Source organism: Thermochaetoides thermophila (genome assembly GCF_000221225.1).
Source record: "Thermochaetoides thermophila DSM 1495 unplaced genomic scaffold scf7180000011815, whole genome shotgun sequence".
Classification (NCBI taxonomy): domain Eukaryota; kingdom Fungi; phylum Ascomycota; class Sordariomycetes; order Sordariales; family Chaetomiaceae; genus Thermochaetoides; species Thermochaetoides thermophila.
This window is the reverse complement of record NW_006383031.1, coordinates 1240841-1258064: the sequence shown is the minus strand read 5'-3', so window position 1 is coordinate 1258064 and position 17224 is coordinate 1240841. Positions and strand designations below refer to the sequence as shown.

The 17224-nt window shown below is 50.1% G+C and overlaps 3 protein-coding genes across 3 annotated transcripts; 2 read left to right on the top strand and 1 right to left on the bottom strand.

Annotated features, from left to right (window-relative positions):
• Positions 1 to 1873: 1873 nt before the first annotated feature.
• Positions 1874 to 3540, top strand: CTHT_0019610 (receptor-like protein; the record flags this gene model as incomplete). The annotated part of the gene is made up of 3 exons (XM_006692384.1): positions 1874 to 2133; positions 2185 to 2451; positions 2514 to 3540. The coding sequence occupies 3 exons, from the start codon at positions 1874 to 1876 to the stop codon at positions 3538 to 3540; spliced, it is 1554 nt and encodes a 517-aa protein (XP_006692447.1).
• A 1350-nt stretch (positions 3541 to 4890) lies between these two features.
• Positions 4891 to 5775, bottom strand: CTHT_0019600 (uncharacterized protein; the record flags this gene model as incomplete). Its single annotated transcript, XM_006692383.1, has 2 exons — positions 4891 to 5231; positions 5364 to 5775. The coding sequence occupies 2 exons, from the start codon at positions 5773 to 5775 to the stop codon at positions 4891 to 4893; spliced, it is 753 nt and encodes a 250-aa protein (XP_006692446.1).
• Positions 5776 to 14848: 9073 nt separating this feature from the next.
• Positions 14849 to 15942, top strand: CTHT_0019590 (uncharacterized protein; the record flags this gene model as incomplete). The annotated part of the gene is made up of 3 exons (XM_006692382.1): positions 14849 to 15416; positions 15470 to 15536; positions 15606 to 15942. 3 exons carry the CDS (start codon positions 14849 to 14851, stop codon positions 15940 to 15942), a joined length of 972 nt encoding a protein of 323 aa, XP_006692445.1.
• Positions 15943 to 17224: the final 1282 nt, after the last annotated feature.

Genomic DNA, 17224 nt, shown 5'->3' with positions numbered 1-17224 from the left:
GTTGCTTTGCAAAGAACTTTGCAATTTGCAGGAGGGGGGCACTTTACTCGAAAAGCTGTCTCCGCTGGAGCAACGTAGCCTCAGTCGCATTTGACACAATTCCCTGCCACGGCGGTGAGCCAAGGTGAAGGGCGAAGATCAGCCACATGGCAACCCGCAAACCTCACTGGACGGATGTGATCCTTGCCACAATCCGTGCGCTTTCTTGTCCTGTACCGAACTCCGAAGCCTTGGGTTGCCACCAGCCATGTCCGGAGCAGCCACCACGGACTCGAGTCCCTCACATTAATCTTGCTGCATGCTGCCAAGCCATCGCAGGCACACATCGGATTGTTCCCAAAACCGACCAGCCGGTCTGCTCTCGGCTGCATTTGCAAGACCCGATTTCAAGACCTCTCCAAGCTGGCTCACTCGAGAATCCACTCTTTAACACTTGTTGATGCGCACCCGTCACCTGCAAACAATTCAACCTGAGAGCCAGAGAGATGCCTCTTTGCTGAAGAGGAGTGGGATGGAATGTCGAGGTGAAAGAATACAACGAGCCCGTCAGCCATCCGAAGTTCACCGACGCTTCGAGTACGTAGACCACTTAGTACGCTCATGGCTATTGTCGGAAAGTTTCCATAATGGCTTGCTGCGCGCTCCTTGTTACGTACATACTTGTACACTCGCAGGTCTCGGCACCAGGGACCCAGATCTTTAGCGTTGTCCCAACGTTACAACTACGCTAGGCCAACCTGCTGTCCGTGCCCACATTTTGAGAAGCAACATCGTTCCCAGGTAAATACTTCACAACATCTTCTTGGAGGATGGGTCCGAGCAATACGGAAAGAAGACTGTGCTCGCTGGATATTGTAATGCCAAGATGCTCCATGTGCTTTACTTAAACGCATGACCTACTAATTCTCCCCATATCAACTTTAGTGAACGAAGATGGAGGTAAGTTTTCGAGGTCTTCGTACATATGCAAGCCTAGACAGGGCCTTTCCTGACCGTCGAGTGCTTGCCAACACTAGCGACTCATGCTGCCGAACCAAAACCTGCAATCTGCACAAGAGATCCCAAAGTGGAAAAGGAACCTCTGCACGACCCAAAATCATGCGATTCTGTTAGTGCTTGCCACCGCTACAGCCCAGTCTGGCTTGCTCCAGACGCGGCGCCACATCCAAAAGCCGTATGGTGTCGTTGCGCCGCTGCGGAGAAAGAGGGGAAGAGGGTGAGTTCTTCCGTCAGCCACTTCATGGCGTAGCCTCTAACACCCCTCCCTTGTCACTAGCCCTGCAGCGACGCAACACCAAGTCTTGGTGTCCGGCATTGTAGCTAGAGAGTCTACCCCAGAGTCCCATGGCACTATCAGTTAGCGTAACGACCAGTCCAAATGATCTCCCATGCAACCAATCACTACAGCTCTATATCCGATCTCCCAAGAACTGGTCATTCGTGTCGCGGGGATCTTGAAGAATCCGAATATGGTCTCCCCGAATGAGGCCAAGATGTTTGGTTGCATTTAGAGAGGCAGCATTTGTCCTCTTCATGAAACCATAAACTGGTCGCCCTCCTGCTCAACCGCTCTCAATTGCTCAAGAAGTATGTTTAACGAGTCAATTGGATCCTTTGCTGTGGACCACACTAGACTAGTGTCCCAGCATCCCGTCATCGTCCTGCGCGACACACCCACCGAGGGCACCAGACAGGGGCACGGGGAGGCAACGTCGGCCTGAGACAGCTCGGCAACGTGGTTAAATACCGATTCAAGATCCTCTGCTATCCACGTACCTACATTCCTACATATGCAGGTTGCCGCCCCGTGTGGGTGGATTGGTTACTTGTTCACTTCCCTTTGAGGGGTCGAACTCAGAGAAAGACAGCAACCATGTCGTCACTATCACCAGAGGACCTCGACAAGATCGTCGCCATCGAGAGAGGGTGCTCGGCCATCTCGCTGATAGGATGCCTCGTCGTCCTGCTCACATTCACCTTCTGCAGCTCCTTCAGGCAAAGAGCCATCAATCGCATGGTCTTCTATGCGACGTTTGGCAACATGTTGACGAATGTTGCCACGTTGATGACAAGAAGCTTTACCACAAGAGTAGACTCCTTTGGGTGCCAGTTGCAAGCATTCCTGATTCAGGTGTATGTAAAGTCTTGAAGCTCCTTCATGCTCCAGTCACTGACTGTTAGCAGGTTCATGCAAGGTGATGCCTACTGGGCAATGTGCATGGCCATCAACGTCTATCTTACCTTCTACCATAAGTACGATGGCAGGATGCTGAGGAGGATGGAGCCCATCTACTGGGCCGGATGCCTGGGGGTTCCTCTCATCCCCGGACTTGCCTTCATTTGGGTTTCGACCAAGAGTCAGGGCCGGGTTTACGGAAACGCCCTTCTGTGGTGCTGGATCAAGACTGAGTGGGATGTCTGGCGAATTGCTTCGTTTTACGGACCCGTTTGGTATGCTGCGACCAGGTGTGTGAGCGACAAGCTGATCAGAAGTGTACTAACATTCCCTTCAGGGTCTCTATCATCATCACCATCACGATTTACATCCGTGCAGGACGTGAGATCTACAAGAAGCGTCAACGCATGCTGAACTTCAGTTCCAGTGCAGGCGGCACGGTTGTTGGCGCCGATTCGTTCTTCCCCTACAACGAGTTCTCTCCAGCAATCAACTTTAAAACCACCGAAGTCGTCCAGACCACCGAGATCATCCAACCTCCCCCGGCAGCTGCTATCGGAGGGACATCCGGCATCCCCAACGCTCCCGGCCCGCATAAGCAGGACCCGAACGTTTCCTACACCGTTACCATTTCGGCAGACCCCGCGAACCGGCAGTCCGATGATGACATCGACTCCATCGAGACCCTCGCTCCGGTTACTAGCAATCCCCATGGTCTGACCCAGGTTGCTAGCAATTCAGCAGGTAACGTTATGGCCAAGGTCGCCTCCACCGCGACGCAAATCACCATCCTCCCTGGCAACGTAAACCCCAACACCCAAGCTGCCATGCAAGCCGCGCGCCGTCGAAACCAGTACGAGACGCACAACGCCACCTGGTCCTACTGCAAGTGCGCGATGCTCTTCTTCCTGGTCCTGCTCATTACTTGGGTGCCCTCGTCTGCCAACCGCGTGTACAGCCTGGTTTACAACGGCGCAGTGTCTCGTGAGCTTTACTACGCTTCCGCGTTTGTCTTGCCGCTGCAGGGTTTCTGGAACGGGATCATCTACATCGTTACGTCCTGGTCCGCGTTCAAGGTCCTGTGCTATCAAATTATGAGCACCGTGCAGTCGTTGTGGCCGTGGCAGGGGGGCATGTCTTGCTTTGGTCAGAGAAGGGTCAGCATCGTTGAGATCACTGATATCCATGGGCATGGAGGCAAGGCCAAACAAATGAGTTATGGAAGGACCGGCAGAGCTGGTGCTTCTGGTAGCCAGGGAGCTAATCAGGTGGGGGTCATGTGGGGAAATACGGGAAAAAATAATAGTGGGACGAGTAGCATGGAAGATTTGACTAACACGAGGGAGAGGCTACCGCCTGTGTAGAAGAAGGAAATTGTGCATGATCCATCAATAATGGGTCATGATAAGGCTTTTTTGTTTTTCCTTTTCGCTCTTTTTCTTTGGGTCAGTCCTGGTTGGCGCGCGGATCTTGATGAGGGATACCCAATACTGTGATACCCAGGTTAGGTGCTTGAATGATTGAATCGGTGACTGCGGCTATAGTCACACGTTATGTATCTATGTATCTATATCTTCGGCATGAGTCATAAGTTGCTCTTTGGAAAAGGATATCTAATGCCATCGCGGTCCGTTTATTTGAGCACTCTACGGAGGATGTGAACCACGCAAAATTCATGTCCAGTCAACAAGACCTGGATCGAACATATAAGTATTGGCAAAGCAACCCTCATAAGCCCGATGAATCTAATAAATCCCACGCTACACGCCCGATTCGCCCGTCGTTCTGGAGCGATGCTGCCTGGAGACTATGCTCAAACTTCTTTCTGCTGCGACGCTATCGTGCCGTACGTGGAACCCGCTGATTGAACTGAATTGGATTGCATTTCCGACCCGTATCACCCATGAAGATGCTCGGTCGTGCGCACAACGCCGGCGGGCAAAAGGTACATATGCACTCGCTAGTCTAAGCTATGTACACGCGGGAAAATACCCGAGAGGGAAAAACCGGTACGTATTCGTGGGATAGATGAGTGGTGTTGGAAAAGGACGAGAAGTAGGAAAACGAAAAAAAAAAAGAAAAAGAAAATGGGTTATGAGGGGTGAGTGTGAAATATGTGGATGTCCAAGCTAGAATGTTCCAATTCTGATTCTTCGTTGTCAGGGGTGTGCATCGATCGAGATTGTGAGGTCATGCGTGGGGGAGAGTAGGAAAAGCGTTGAGGAGGGATGGCTGGTCCTGTTTGATGGTCCCTGGCTGACCCTGAAGGTTCGAGTTGTGATTTTCTATTTTCAAATAGTTGATGTGAGCGCCAAAATGCTCTGAGGTCTAGGCGACCAGCAAGAGGATTGTCAAGGGAGAGGGGCACTGGAGGAAGTGGCCCTGGATACCGTCTCGCCACAGAAACCCGCTGATGTTTGGGTATTGTTGTCATTAGCTAGATAGAGCGCAAACGGTAACGTTGGCTTAAAGGCCCATTTGAAACGGTCAAACTATTTCTTTCGTCGACAACCCTGGCCACGCGATTGTGCTTTTCTTATAATGTGCAAGGTCTCCCTGTTGTCTTTCTTTGATTTTCATGGGGGCTGCCAGACCACTAAGCCACCTAGCAGGGGTGTACGGGCTGTCGGTCAATGGCCCAACTTGGCCTTTGCTATCAGTCATTGTCTCTTATCCAAGTTGATGCCTCTAACAGATTATCAGAGAAAGTTCTCTCAAATAGTCAGGTTAACCAGCTGACTTTCAATACTTTCGACGCCCTCCTCTTCTTCCTCCCGACCAGACTGCCAATTCTCTCGTCCTGCCTCTGTTGACGCTTCACTCTTCGCTTCCTGTGTAGCAGCTTCCTCTTCTCCATCGCTCTCCTCCTCATCCGAGTTGTGACCAGAGCCAACTTCGGAGACGGGTTGTTCTGTCTCCTCCCTTGTTTCAACCTCACTCCACGCCTGAGACTCGTCATGCGAGGTCTGGGGAGAATCCTCCTGGTCACTACCAACGTCCTGCCTCGACTGCTCAACAAGGACACGATGAGGAGTAGACGGAGGCGTCAGCATCCCTGATAATGGTGATTAGCATCGAGTGTGATAGGCAGCAATTTCAAAGACGTGTCGTTCCCTTACACCTAAGAGGCTTCCAAAGCGTGACGTTTATGATAGCTTTGCGCGGTATGCGGTGGAGGAACACCCACTCGTGTTGGGGATTTGCGGGTGGTAAAAGTCGAGCCTTGCCATCAGAAGTTCGACCTGCATGATGCGGGCGCCCTCTTCGAGCGCGATCTCCACGTCGATCTCCCACATCTCAGCTGGGGCCCAAATGCATTCCATTTGAATCCAGTTGTGTGCTCGGGGATAGGTGCCCCAGACGGAGATGAAGCGCGTCGGGATCCTGTTCTCCCAATTCACGTGCCGCACTATATCGTCTCGGAAGTCATCTAGATCGTTGAACTCGTCCCTTTTGGCCGCCAACATATCGCCGGTATCTAGGTCTATGATGGACTGAGTGCTCCGATGGGTCACACGCCAAAGCCTCTTAGGGAGAGGATCTCCCCTCAAGGTGCGGGGCGCTAGCATGGGGGCAAGAAAGTCGACCTGGGTTGTCATGTCGAATGGTGAGGAAGAGGGTGACGTTGGCAAGTAACTAGAGTATCAAGAAAATCTTCACGTCTGAGAGAGCCCTGAGTGAGGGAGAGTTATCGACATGGGCAACCAAAGAAACATCGTTAGGGTGCATAATTGGATATCATTACTGAGCAACTCGACTTTTATGCGCTCATTTCTTCACGAGGAGGGCCAGTAACCAAGGTTTCGAGAACCACCTTTTCCCACAGCAAGAGTCGCGACTGTTGGAGTGGCAGAATTCTCTTTTTTGTCGCATCGTGTTATCATTGGGCAACGTTAATGTGTGCATGCATTCAGGTCACTGTATATCTGCCCAAAAGCCTTTTGCAGTTGGGAACGACCCGGCCAACAACATGAGCTCAAGCAGGGCATGCCGGAACGACCAACACTGGGAAGCTAGCTCCGAGAATGCTGTGTTATCATCGTACATCGAAACCAAGCAGGCAGCATGAGTGACTTGTTCCCCATCCATGAGCGCTCATTAGTTCAAAGTCAGGCTTGGGGACGAAATTCGCAAGAGCAGACGCGGGGTAGGCATGGAATGGATGTATGAGTACCCAACGACGAGCACTTAATTCCGTGTTTCTGTCCTTGAAACCTCAATGGCAGTGGCATGACAGTTACAGGTTGCATCTATCTTTTTGCCTTCCAGGAGTGTTGGTCACGGCTCAGGCCTCGATGGCAATGCACCACCCCGCTGCGGCACTGCTATTTTCAAGCCTTAACGTGTTTTGCGGTGGTTGCAACAATACCAACATGTGCTCTCGACAAGCTACCCCTCAAGAATATCTGTTGAACTTGAGGACAACATCAAGAGAAAGCAAACTTGGCTATCGCCCCAAGATCAGTTGACCGTTGGCGTCAGCACGCAACAACTCCCCATTCTCCTCCGATCACCCCTTCATGCCAATTAACATCGTTCTCACGTTCAAACCATAAAATGGTTCTCTTTCCTCATTCGTCTATGCAACTCAGAGCAGCGCACAACGCCCTCAGACGACGACCCACGATCCCGCTCTCCAAGCCACCGCAGCAGCTCCTCCTCTCTCATCCCCGGAGACTTGCCTTCAGCCTTTGCGTACAACTCCCACAACTTATGGACAGAATTCGACAGTCTACGTGGCACGGCAAAACTTTGGCTAAACGACTCTAGTGGTGAGAGAGGGACGGATGTCTTGCGGAGGTGATGACACCCTTCTCTCCGCAGTCAACCTCTCAATCCCATCCTAGTAGGCGCCCGATGGAGTGTACAGGGAGATCTGCCTGCCAGGTTATTTTTAGGACAGTCTGTGGTGGGGATTCTGGCTTTCGAAATTTCGTGGCATTGTCGTCTGGCCCGGCGCGGAGCTGTTTTGTGGGATGAGAGAATGGGAACTAAAGCCGTGGCCAGCTACTTCGGCATAGCATCCGGGACGAGCATAATTCCATGAAGCGCCACGCTCGCCGCAATGAAGAGCTGGCAAGGTCCAGCGTTACCGTTACAGTTACTGTAGCTTTCGATATGGCACACAGCTTGGCTTCCTAGTCGGCCAGGCACATCTTCATGAGCATCTAGTTCTTTGGGATGAGCCATTTCTATCATTTCACTGGGTCATCTGCGTACGCGCAGAGGATTAGTATATGCCCTTTAGCAGAAGCAGTAGGCTGAGGTAGCTCGGAAACATTCCGACCCGCACTTCTTTCACCACGAGTGCTTTTCACAGGATTCAATGGACTATTTGTTCAGGGAATACATGTAACCTGACAAGTCATCCCATTCGTGGTCAAGCCACTAAGAGCTCAAGATGCAGGCCGAGGGAGGGATCTTATCGCATTTGATGCAGTATATGACCACTGCAGCCTCGTATCGCAGCTTCTTCGTCGTCAGGCCCGCCTGAATAACCCAGATCCTTGCTTGCAGGATGTTGCTGAAAATGGCCAGGAGACAAGAGGGAGAAGTGCTCTTGGAGTCGAGGTGTTTGAGCTGGGCTTCGGCTTTTCTTCGCTGGCGATCTCCCTCGTGCCACCCTGGACAATGAATTCCCGGTGAATGGATGCTCCCTGGACTGGGTTTCCCAAATGTACTACTCTCTAGAAGCCGCCTGAGTAGACCTTGAGATGGCTCGGTGACAGTTCTGAGAGATTCTAGGATGTCGAGTTCAGCTGAAGCATCGTGACAAGCAGGTATGATCCTCTCGGATTGCAACGCTGGAGCTAGTGGGGAGAAAAGAAGTGAAGTCTGTCAAGATTTTCTGGTAGTTTCGGGACTTGAAGAACGCTGAAAAAGCTAACTTGTTCTACTGGACATCTACATCCTTTCATACTTCCAAACTCATGGCTATTCAAGGTACTAGATACATCGCGCCAAGCTTGCCAGCTCGCCATTCGTTATCTAACCTCGTCGTTGTTGAGGTCGCGTCTGATTGGTAGACCATTAATGTTGAATATGTATGTCTATAGCTGAATATTTTGCAATACTCGTGGGCCATGTAGCATATGTCTCAATCACACAGAGTTCATATTTTCCTTAAAATCTTGGGAAAAGCCTTGCTGTGCCGCTGCCTGCTAGCTACCGTAGCCCCAATAAAGTGTTCAGTTAGACTAATGTTTTCGGCGTACCATGATGCCCTGTTCTCGACCCATTTGGGTAACTTGGCACGAGCGTAGTTCGTATGGTTACACAACGGCAGCTAGGCGACGTCATATGCATGAAGCCCGTTGGGTCAAGCAAGGAATCTGCTCTACTTCACCAGGCTCAGCAGTGGGTATCAGGCATGAACGGAATTAGGAGCCTTGAGTATTGGGGGAGGCTAGGGATGGAGTCCTCTGTCCTGCACGAGCAACATGGGCGGAGAGGAGCAGACTGTCCGTAGCAGATGTTGCAATAGCTTACGAAGCAGAGGGGGTTTTGAAATCTAAGTTGACGCCAAGAACAACCACCTCACTATCTCCATGTTATTTTTCGATGGCAAGCCAGCGTTAAGTGGCTTGGATAATAATGGGACATGGTTATGCTCTCACTGCGTTTTAAAAGGACCTCCACTCCTTAGCTGCTCATCTTTAAGAACCCCACAACACTGCCTGCGGGGACATTCTACAATCTTACTGAGCATGCTGATATCGATCAATATTACTCATACTCTTTCTCTCCGTAGAGCACAACTTGTGAACTTCAGGCGGTAACCCTAACCCCACTTGCGCAAGTTGCCCCAGACCTGAAGAACCTGATACTAATGTAAGTTCACCCAGGAAGAGAGCAATTCGTTTTACACAACCGTTTCTATCCCTTGATCGTGCAAAACCCGACGCATCTGCACATGGGCCAATAAATGATACGGCAATTGCCAAGATAAACTTTTAGAGTTTCTGCAACCTCTCCCCGAGACCAAGGTTGCGAAATATTGAAGAACTCTCGCAAAAAATTATCGGTCGAGCATCAAGGGAGTAAAAAAGTCTTGGTGATCACTTGCGTTTACCTACGCCCTTATTTTTGAGCCAAATACTAGAAAAGGAAGTTTGGCTCTGTTGAAAGAGTGCAAGTCTCATATTACGGTATGATCTGGCCACACACCAAAGTAATACTGAGGTCGTGGGTCCGCTCCTCAGAGTTCCCATTTCTTTGCTTGACACAACATTCATTCTTTTTTTTTTGCAATGCTTACGTGTTGTTCTCGATGTCGCGTTCATTTCTTTTTGCCCGGAGAAGATTTTTTGCGCCTGTAAAGCCTGATATGTCCCAATCAGGAGAGAGAAGTTCAGCAAAAGAGTGTACAACATTCTCCATCCATTACTAGTTAGATTTAACAAACTTATACTTGTAAAAGGTCAAGGAGATGGAGATGCTGAATGAAAAGGATGATCCAGAAAATTACTCCTAATTAGATTAGTCTTTTGAATCTTTGCGTTAATAATAAATAATTTAATTTACATTCTCCGTAATTGTAGTGCATTTGCTGTATCTTCCTGCCTGAAGCGTCCTATACATATCCCATCTCCACGGCAATCCTCATCATCGCCTCATCACCCTCATCCATCCCAACTCGCTTCCCAACCACAAACCGACTTAACCTCCTAACCTCCTGCAAAACGCCTGTTCCTTCACCCACTTCTCCGCCTCAACGCTCACATCAGCCATGACCCCAAACCCATGATTCCTATCCGAATACACCACGACCTGGTACCTCTCCCCGGTCTTGCTAGCAATATTCCCATGCTTTTTCCGTAGCTGTCAGAACTCACAGTTTGTTTTACACATGTGCCAGCCCAAAGACATCCGTCAGGTACAGCACCGCAATGCTCTTACACTCCTAGGCGATGGCGTTGTTCTTGTCAGGCTTGGAGATGTAGATAGTGACGTTTACACTCATCAGTGTTGAGCTACTTGACACATGGTAGCTCGTCCAGGAAGACTTACTATCAGTACAAGGATAGTTTTCCTAGCACCATGTATACCGGGGCAGATGAGAGTCACTAGCTTCCTTGACAGTCTGATGAACTGATTAGCTTGAGGAAAGTTAAGTAGGTCCGAAGGAAACAAGGTTTATAATACCATTCTAGAACTGAGAAGAGTACAGGAGCCACTGTCCTGTGCCTTCTTGACTTTGGTATAGAACGTCGGCGTGTAAGAGCGAATAGGCTACTGAAGCATTACTTCAATTTTTTATCGAATTTCAGCGATATATATCTCTTGAACCATGGAAGTCACACTGTATGCCATCGCATTGGTCTGTAAATAACTGATGGATACTCGTCTCGATCCCCCCCCCCGTCCGTTGTTAATCAAACTGAAGCTTCTGAACTTGAATTGCTTGTTTTTGAAATCTTGGTTTGACGGGAAAGTTAATCGCACCCGAAGAGCAAATTCGAGGGTTGGTGTCACCGATGAAGGTTTTCAACAATCTAGGGATCTTTATCACAATCAAGTGCAGCCTTGAGGTACTCCGAGATAATAGAACGAGCATGTGGTAGGGTAATCTTGAGGGCCCATACTTCGAAATTGAAGCCTTTTGTCTCCGCCTTAACATCCTTTCAGTTGTTGTAAAACTTGAAGGTATATTCCAAGAATCGGCCGCCACGCCGATAGCACCAATAGGGTCAATCATGGTGATACCCCTGACGCATTTGTAAGTGTATAGTAGAGCATAGCAGAAAAGAATTTGAAAGAGTTCGATGGCAAAAAAATTTTCTAAGGACAAGAGATGCAGAAGAGGGCTATCAAAGCGATGAGACTCTGTGCACGGAGTTCTCAGAAGGGGAGGCCACAGTTGCAGAAGCCAAGATAGCCAGGTTATTTGGATGGTTCTCGTAAGCTTGTCAGTCAAGGTGCCTTTCAGTTATTGCTTTTTGGTTGCAGACCCTGAAGGCCTTAGGGGACGATACAGCCAAGAGGCTATGTCACATGGACACGGCAGTCCAAGGAAAGGGATGTCCCCGACTGCCAACACAAGGGACACCAGAGACAGGGTGATTGTGAGCGGCACAAATACGTGGTTGATCCCGGAAGATGTCTAGAGCCGGATGACTGAAGAGAATGAGCCATATGGCGGAGGCATGATGAGGATTCTATAAAAGGAAGCTGCCCGATCATGATAGACTTCCCTTGGTTCCTCCCCTCCCTGACACAAGGACCAAGAAAGATTATTACACGTAGTAATTGATTTCGCTGTGCACCTCACATCGTCAGTGGCCATCATCTAACCCATTTGACCTATTGTCGATCCCTGCCTGCACCAGACCAATTCACCCGTTACAGGCTGTTCAGAAGAGTGTTTGATGTACACTCAACTAACCTGCCCTGATGACAGTGCAGGGTCAGGCTAAATCGTAAGCTCGGCATGCTTTACACCCGCAGTAGAGTTCTTGTGCAGTTGCGTTACTTGAACTATGCTTTGATTCCCGAGAGACGCACCAACATAACACTTGAGCATGCAGACAGGGGGTTCTAAAGCCTTATCCATCTTGTACCTTACAGCGATGGATCCTGGGTGGCAGAAGACAGAATTGCTACCCATATCACGTGGTTTGTTAGAATATGACATGGGCTTCTCTCGTGGGTTCATCCATCCATTGATCCGTTTCAAGGAGGCTGAAATGGGCCGTCTCTGGGGGATTGAGACCTGCTTTGATTGCCGGAGAAGCCCCATAAGCCGAGGCTATCCTCGCATTTTTAAACAACTTTGGGAAGCCGGCATCCTTTGTCACGAAATAGTTCAATTTATCACAGCAGCATGCCGATCTCCGCCTTCAGATCCTCCAGTGGCAGGAACAGACGTGCCGACAGAAAATCCCAGAATATCGCAAGTTACCCAAGTGGCACGAGAAACTTGTCAAAATAATGCATCAGATAGACCAGCTTCAGTGGAACAACAGACTCGAAGTAGGTTCAGCCACTTTCCATAAACGCACCGGACCTTCTGGAGCAGCGCCACACCATTGCCTCCATCTTGAAATGCGTTCTTTAACCGGAGAGTGCAATCTTGGAATTTTGGTGATATAGATGAAGCCTCAGTTCCTTTCAATGTAAATGTATTTCTCACGGCTGTCACGAAGTCGAGCCGTCCAATAAGGGTTATCCTTGACGATGGAGCTTAGATTGTCGGATTAAGCAGCTTGTAGCTCTCATGGCGATGGCCCTGAAATGGTCGCCGTACACAGTGCAGACACTGTAATCATTTTCAGTGACCAGGATGAGTCGTTTGTGTTGACAAGGAACGGTTTAGTGGAACCCTTTCTGACGTCACCGTTTGCATCCTAGACGGAACGTTGTCTTGTTTTCTGTACCAGGTTCATACCAGAGGAGCGGGTTTGAGGCTCCGTGGGTCATATTGTGCTGCGGTGACACTTAGATCAGGGGAAACCAAAGATACTCTAGTGCAAATTAAGGAATCTCGTTCGAGACCAGCCCTCTTCATATGCGCCTTGAACCTAACATATTTCCACACAGCTTACATGAGGATGCGGGAGCTGGTGTACAGCCAGTCCGTCACTCTTTGCGCTTCCCCTGAAATACAGAAACGGAAACGAGAATCATGTCAAAATGGAAAGTCGCTGGACTCCTACGATCCGTGATATTTCTTGCAAATGCCATCGTTGAAGGCTGGGATAACATCAAGGAGAGTGTTCGTCTTCTGTTCGTACTCCTCCTACATTTAGCTTTGCCGATATCTTCGCCCCGTGCAGATGGAGCACATGGGAGATATTGAGGTTGGGGAGGGTGCATGACGCGTGCAAGTTCAAGGTCAGTCCTATAGTGATTCTAGGTATGCTGTTCAGGTGGATCAAGGGGGGCGATATTGATGTGCAAAGAACGCATATAGGACGGGTGTTGGAAGAAGAGATTCTACGGCAGAGTGTGATCAGGCAGGTTGTGGTGAAAGTGGAGGAGGGAAACGATTGAGACATTGCCAGGAGAGAGATATTGTGCTGGTTGTGGAACTTAGCTGCCGGTTATGTCATATTTGCTTGTGTCTGGAGGTAATTGAACGTTAGCTTGGTAAACAAGAGTTGTGGGAAAAAACTGTTGGCTCACGAAAACATCTTTCTGTTTGTTGCGATTTGTTGCCATAATGCGGATACGGACACGGCATTTTTTGAGCTGTGGACCAGGCTGTTGGCTGCCTGCGGATCCAAGTGGGCCCTCTCGGAGCTCGGAAGCCGGGGTGCGGAGAGCGACAGCCACACCGGTCACCGAGTGAATCTTAGTCTTGGCATCACATAAGGGGTGGTGGTCCGGAAGCCCGCGGAGTGGCGTGGTGGTGAACGTCCTCATCCGATGCCGTTGTTGACGTTTCAGGCTCAAACTGTTGTCTCAAACATTTCCTGAAGTTTCAAGCATCATACCGAGCTATTGATAAAGAACAGTCTTGCTCGCCACCCGAAAAAGAGTGATGGAAAGGCCCCGTAGCATGTTATCGCGGACAACTGGACAACCAACCAAGTTGCTGCCATGACAGCCTAATGGCGGGAATATGGAATCCGTGCAACAACAGGGACTGCGAAAAATAGTGTTATGTATGAGATCAACTATATATTCCAAGTGTTGTTGACGCTTTTCTGGAACATTGCAACCCTCGAACAGAGGCAGCTTCTAATTATTTATTTTGATAGATCGGCAAACTCGGAGAAACGGGTATGAAACGACGCCATGTCAGGAACTTCGGCGCTTGCGTGGAGGATCGCGAGGCTCGCCACACGCCGATTGCACCCAAAAGACAGCCCCTTGGGTGTAGGCGATCTATTCCGTATGCATCTAGGAGTACGGATCAGGCCCGCGCTATGGGTTAATAGTCGTGCTTATTACCCAAAGCGTGCCCATCGGTTTGGCACGGTGTTACTGTTGAGAACTCGCTTTCGCGTTTGTTGGGCGAGAAAAGCGTATGTCACGTGACCCGTATTCGTAAAAACAGACGGAAAACAAGCCGATATCGCCGCAGGGAAGGTTGGGGAAGGGTGCCTGCTGAGTCAGCCGTTTATCTGATCGTTTCAACGCCGTGGACCCTGGCTTTTTGGCTTGTGCGCAGAGCGGGGCCGGCGCGTTCCGAGCGCAGGGATCGAAGGGGATTGGCTGAAAGGGAACAGACGACGCAGGAACGACGAGCATCGGCGAGAAAAACTTGGATCTGCCCACCTGAGCCACCGCAATTTAACCGAAGTGGGGGCAAGCCTGGCAAGTCGTGGAGGGTCTGGCGAGCTTTGTGGGAAGCCACGGGACCCGGAAGTTGGACAAGCCGCAAAATCGTGCCATTGGAGCGTCACTCACTTCGCGCTTCTTTTGCCCAATTGCCCCGTTTTTCCCATTTTGCGCGCTCCAATTCTCGATTTTTGTTACACCTTATCTATCGGCGCCCGAGCTGCCCTTCTTTTTTTCCTCCGTACCACCTATCTCGAAACTTAGCAGAGGCCCAAGACTACGACCACGATTTCCATATCGCGGCCAGTCTCCCTCGCTATCTTCTTCTTCCATCCCATCGCCAACCTCAACGTCTTCGTCGTCGTGGTCGTGGTCGTCGTCGTGGTGTCATCGTCCCTGCAGCAGTCGTCCCCGTTCCCCTCGCTTCCGTCCCTTCCGTAGCCCGCCATGGACGTCGCTCTCGAGATCCTGGACCCCTTGGTCTTTGATAAGGCCTATGCCTATTTCGTGCCCGCCAAACCGGTGCCCATCTCTGGCAACGCAACCTTCGCTGCTGGCGCTGGTGCTGCCGCTGCCCAACAACAGTCGCCCCTTTCTTTTGGGTCAGCATGGCCGCGCGACAACATCCTGCGGCAGTGCATCTCGCTTTTCATTATCACTCAGATCGGCGCGACGGCGCTGTACTTTGTGTTTAGCGCGCTGTCTTATTACTTCGTCTTTGACCGTCGCCTTGAGTACCACCCAAAATTCCTCAAAAACCAAGTGCGGCAGGAGATTGTGTCCTCGATGTGGGCCGTTCCCTTCATCAACATTCTGACGCTGCCCTTCTTCCTCGCCGAGGTTCGCGGAAAGAGCTTGCTATACACGCACATCGACGAGTATGGTTGGCCCTGGCTCATCATCTCAAGTATCCTATTCATGATCTGGAACGATATCATGATCTACTGGATTCACCGTCTCGAGCACCACCCCGCCGTCTATAAGTATATCCACAAGCCGCATCACAAGTGGATCAGTAAGTTTTGCCCTTATTCGGGCATTTGAGGTTAAATACTCACCAGCATGTAGTCCCGACCCCCTTCGCTGCTCTGGCTTTCCACCCTCTTGACGGCTACGCGCAATCTCTGCCTTACCAGTATGTGACCCGTCGACTCCCCCCTCTTTTTCTCGCGGGGTAGGGGCAGCAATGCTAACTCGATATCAGCGTTTTCGTCTTTATCTGCCCCCTGCAGAAGTACCTATACATCTTCCTTTTCATCGCGGTTCAGGTCTGGACCATCTTGATCCACGACGGCGACATGATCAGCGGCCACTGGCTCGAGAAGTACATTAACAGCCCTGCCCACCACACTCTGCATCACATCTACTTCACCGTCAACTACGGCCAGTACTTCACCTGGTGCGACAGCTACTGGAAGTCCCATCGCCCGCCCCAACCTGAGCTCGACCCCCTGATCGATGCCCTCAAAGTCATGCGTCAAAAGGGTCTCGTCGACGAGAAAGGCAACCCCATCCCGCAGGACAAGAAGAAGACCCAGTAAAGACGAGGCATTTTTTGAGACTGTGATGAAGATGGTGAAATGGAGACGACGAGTGACGAAAAGTGAGCGACGACAGAAGACGATGAGACCTCGGCGAGCCGGGTTGGTTTTCCTCGGGTTGGATTATATCAAATGAAGCGGTAATGTTTTGGCATCAGCGTCATGGCTTATTTCATGACTCATGAAAGTATATATGTGGCTATTGCATGTACCTATATTTTTTTTCATTTTCCCCAAAAGCGCCTCTGCAGCATCACGAGCGCGTTGGCGTCATCTAATCTCGCGCTAGCCGCGCTCTCTTCCCGAATAACTCCATAACTCTTTTAGGTAGACTTACTTAGTAATGTCAAGATGGTAATGACTGGGCTGGAGAGGCAAGGAGGTTGGCTGGCTGGTTGGATTGGTTGGTGGTTTTGGATCTTTTGGAAGCGGCAGGCAGTCTGCCTGAGTGGCAGAGTTAGGAGGTTATCTTGGCTCGCCTTTGCGTGCTCCAGGGTTGCTGCACTCTGCTGGACATGATATTGGAGAGATAAGTGATAGGACTAGAAAAGAAGTTTTTGTCAAATTCTCTTGTCTTTGGGAATGCAGCACAGGGGCAGTCATGTTGAAGATGAGTTCCCGGAAGGTAGATTGGATACCCAAACGATGAGATACTGCTGATTTGATTGTCGATTAGCGATTCACGTGTCACTATTACGCTCTTGCTTGATGTTATGTATTAATGATTCTCAGTTTCTGGTAGGTAGCATTGCGATGCCGAGATGACACTCATCCTAATGCTACGCTCTCTAATGCAAGCATCCAGTATTGGACTTGCTGGGCGGAGGGGTGGATTCTTAAGCAGACAGACTTTAGAATTTCTTCCTGAAGATGTCTATAACTTCATATTCAAGGTCCCATGAGAATATCACTCTCTGAGGCCAGCATGAGATAAGTTGAAGTGCAGGCGAGGAGGAAGGGTATCCCCCCTGCTCAACCTGATTATTCCGTCAAATAATCCGGAAGAACTCAGAACACCAAGCCCTAATGCACATAGTAGATCGACGGATCTTTCCCCCCCGACGCGGGAATATCCTGATACATCTGGAGAATCTGGGGGTTTTTATCCCACGGTCTCGGCACTACGACGCGTACTCATATGGAAATATGGAGTGGGAATAGGCAATGGAAGGAGTTCATTGCGGGATTTGAAGGAGGGGTTAGGATGCCAGAATGAATCCTGGGCTGGAAGGATTATAAAGGATGGGAGTCTATCCTTCTTCATATATGATGTAAATCCTCA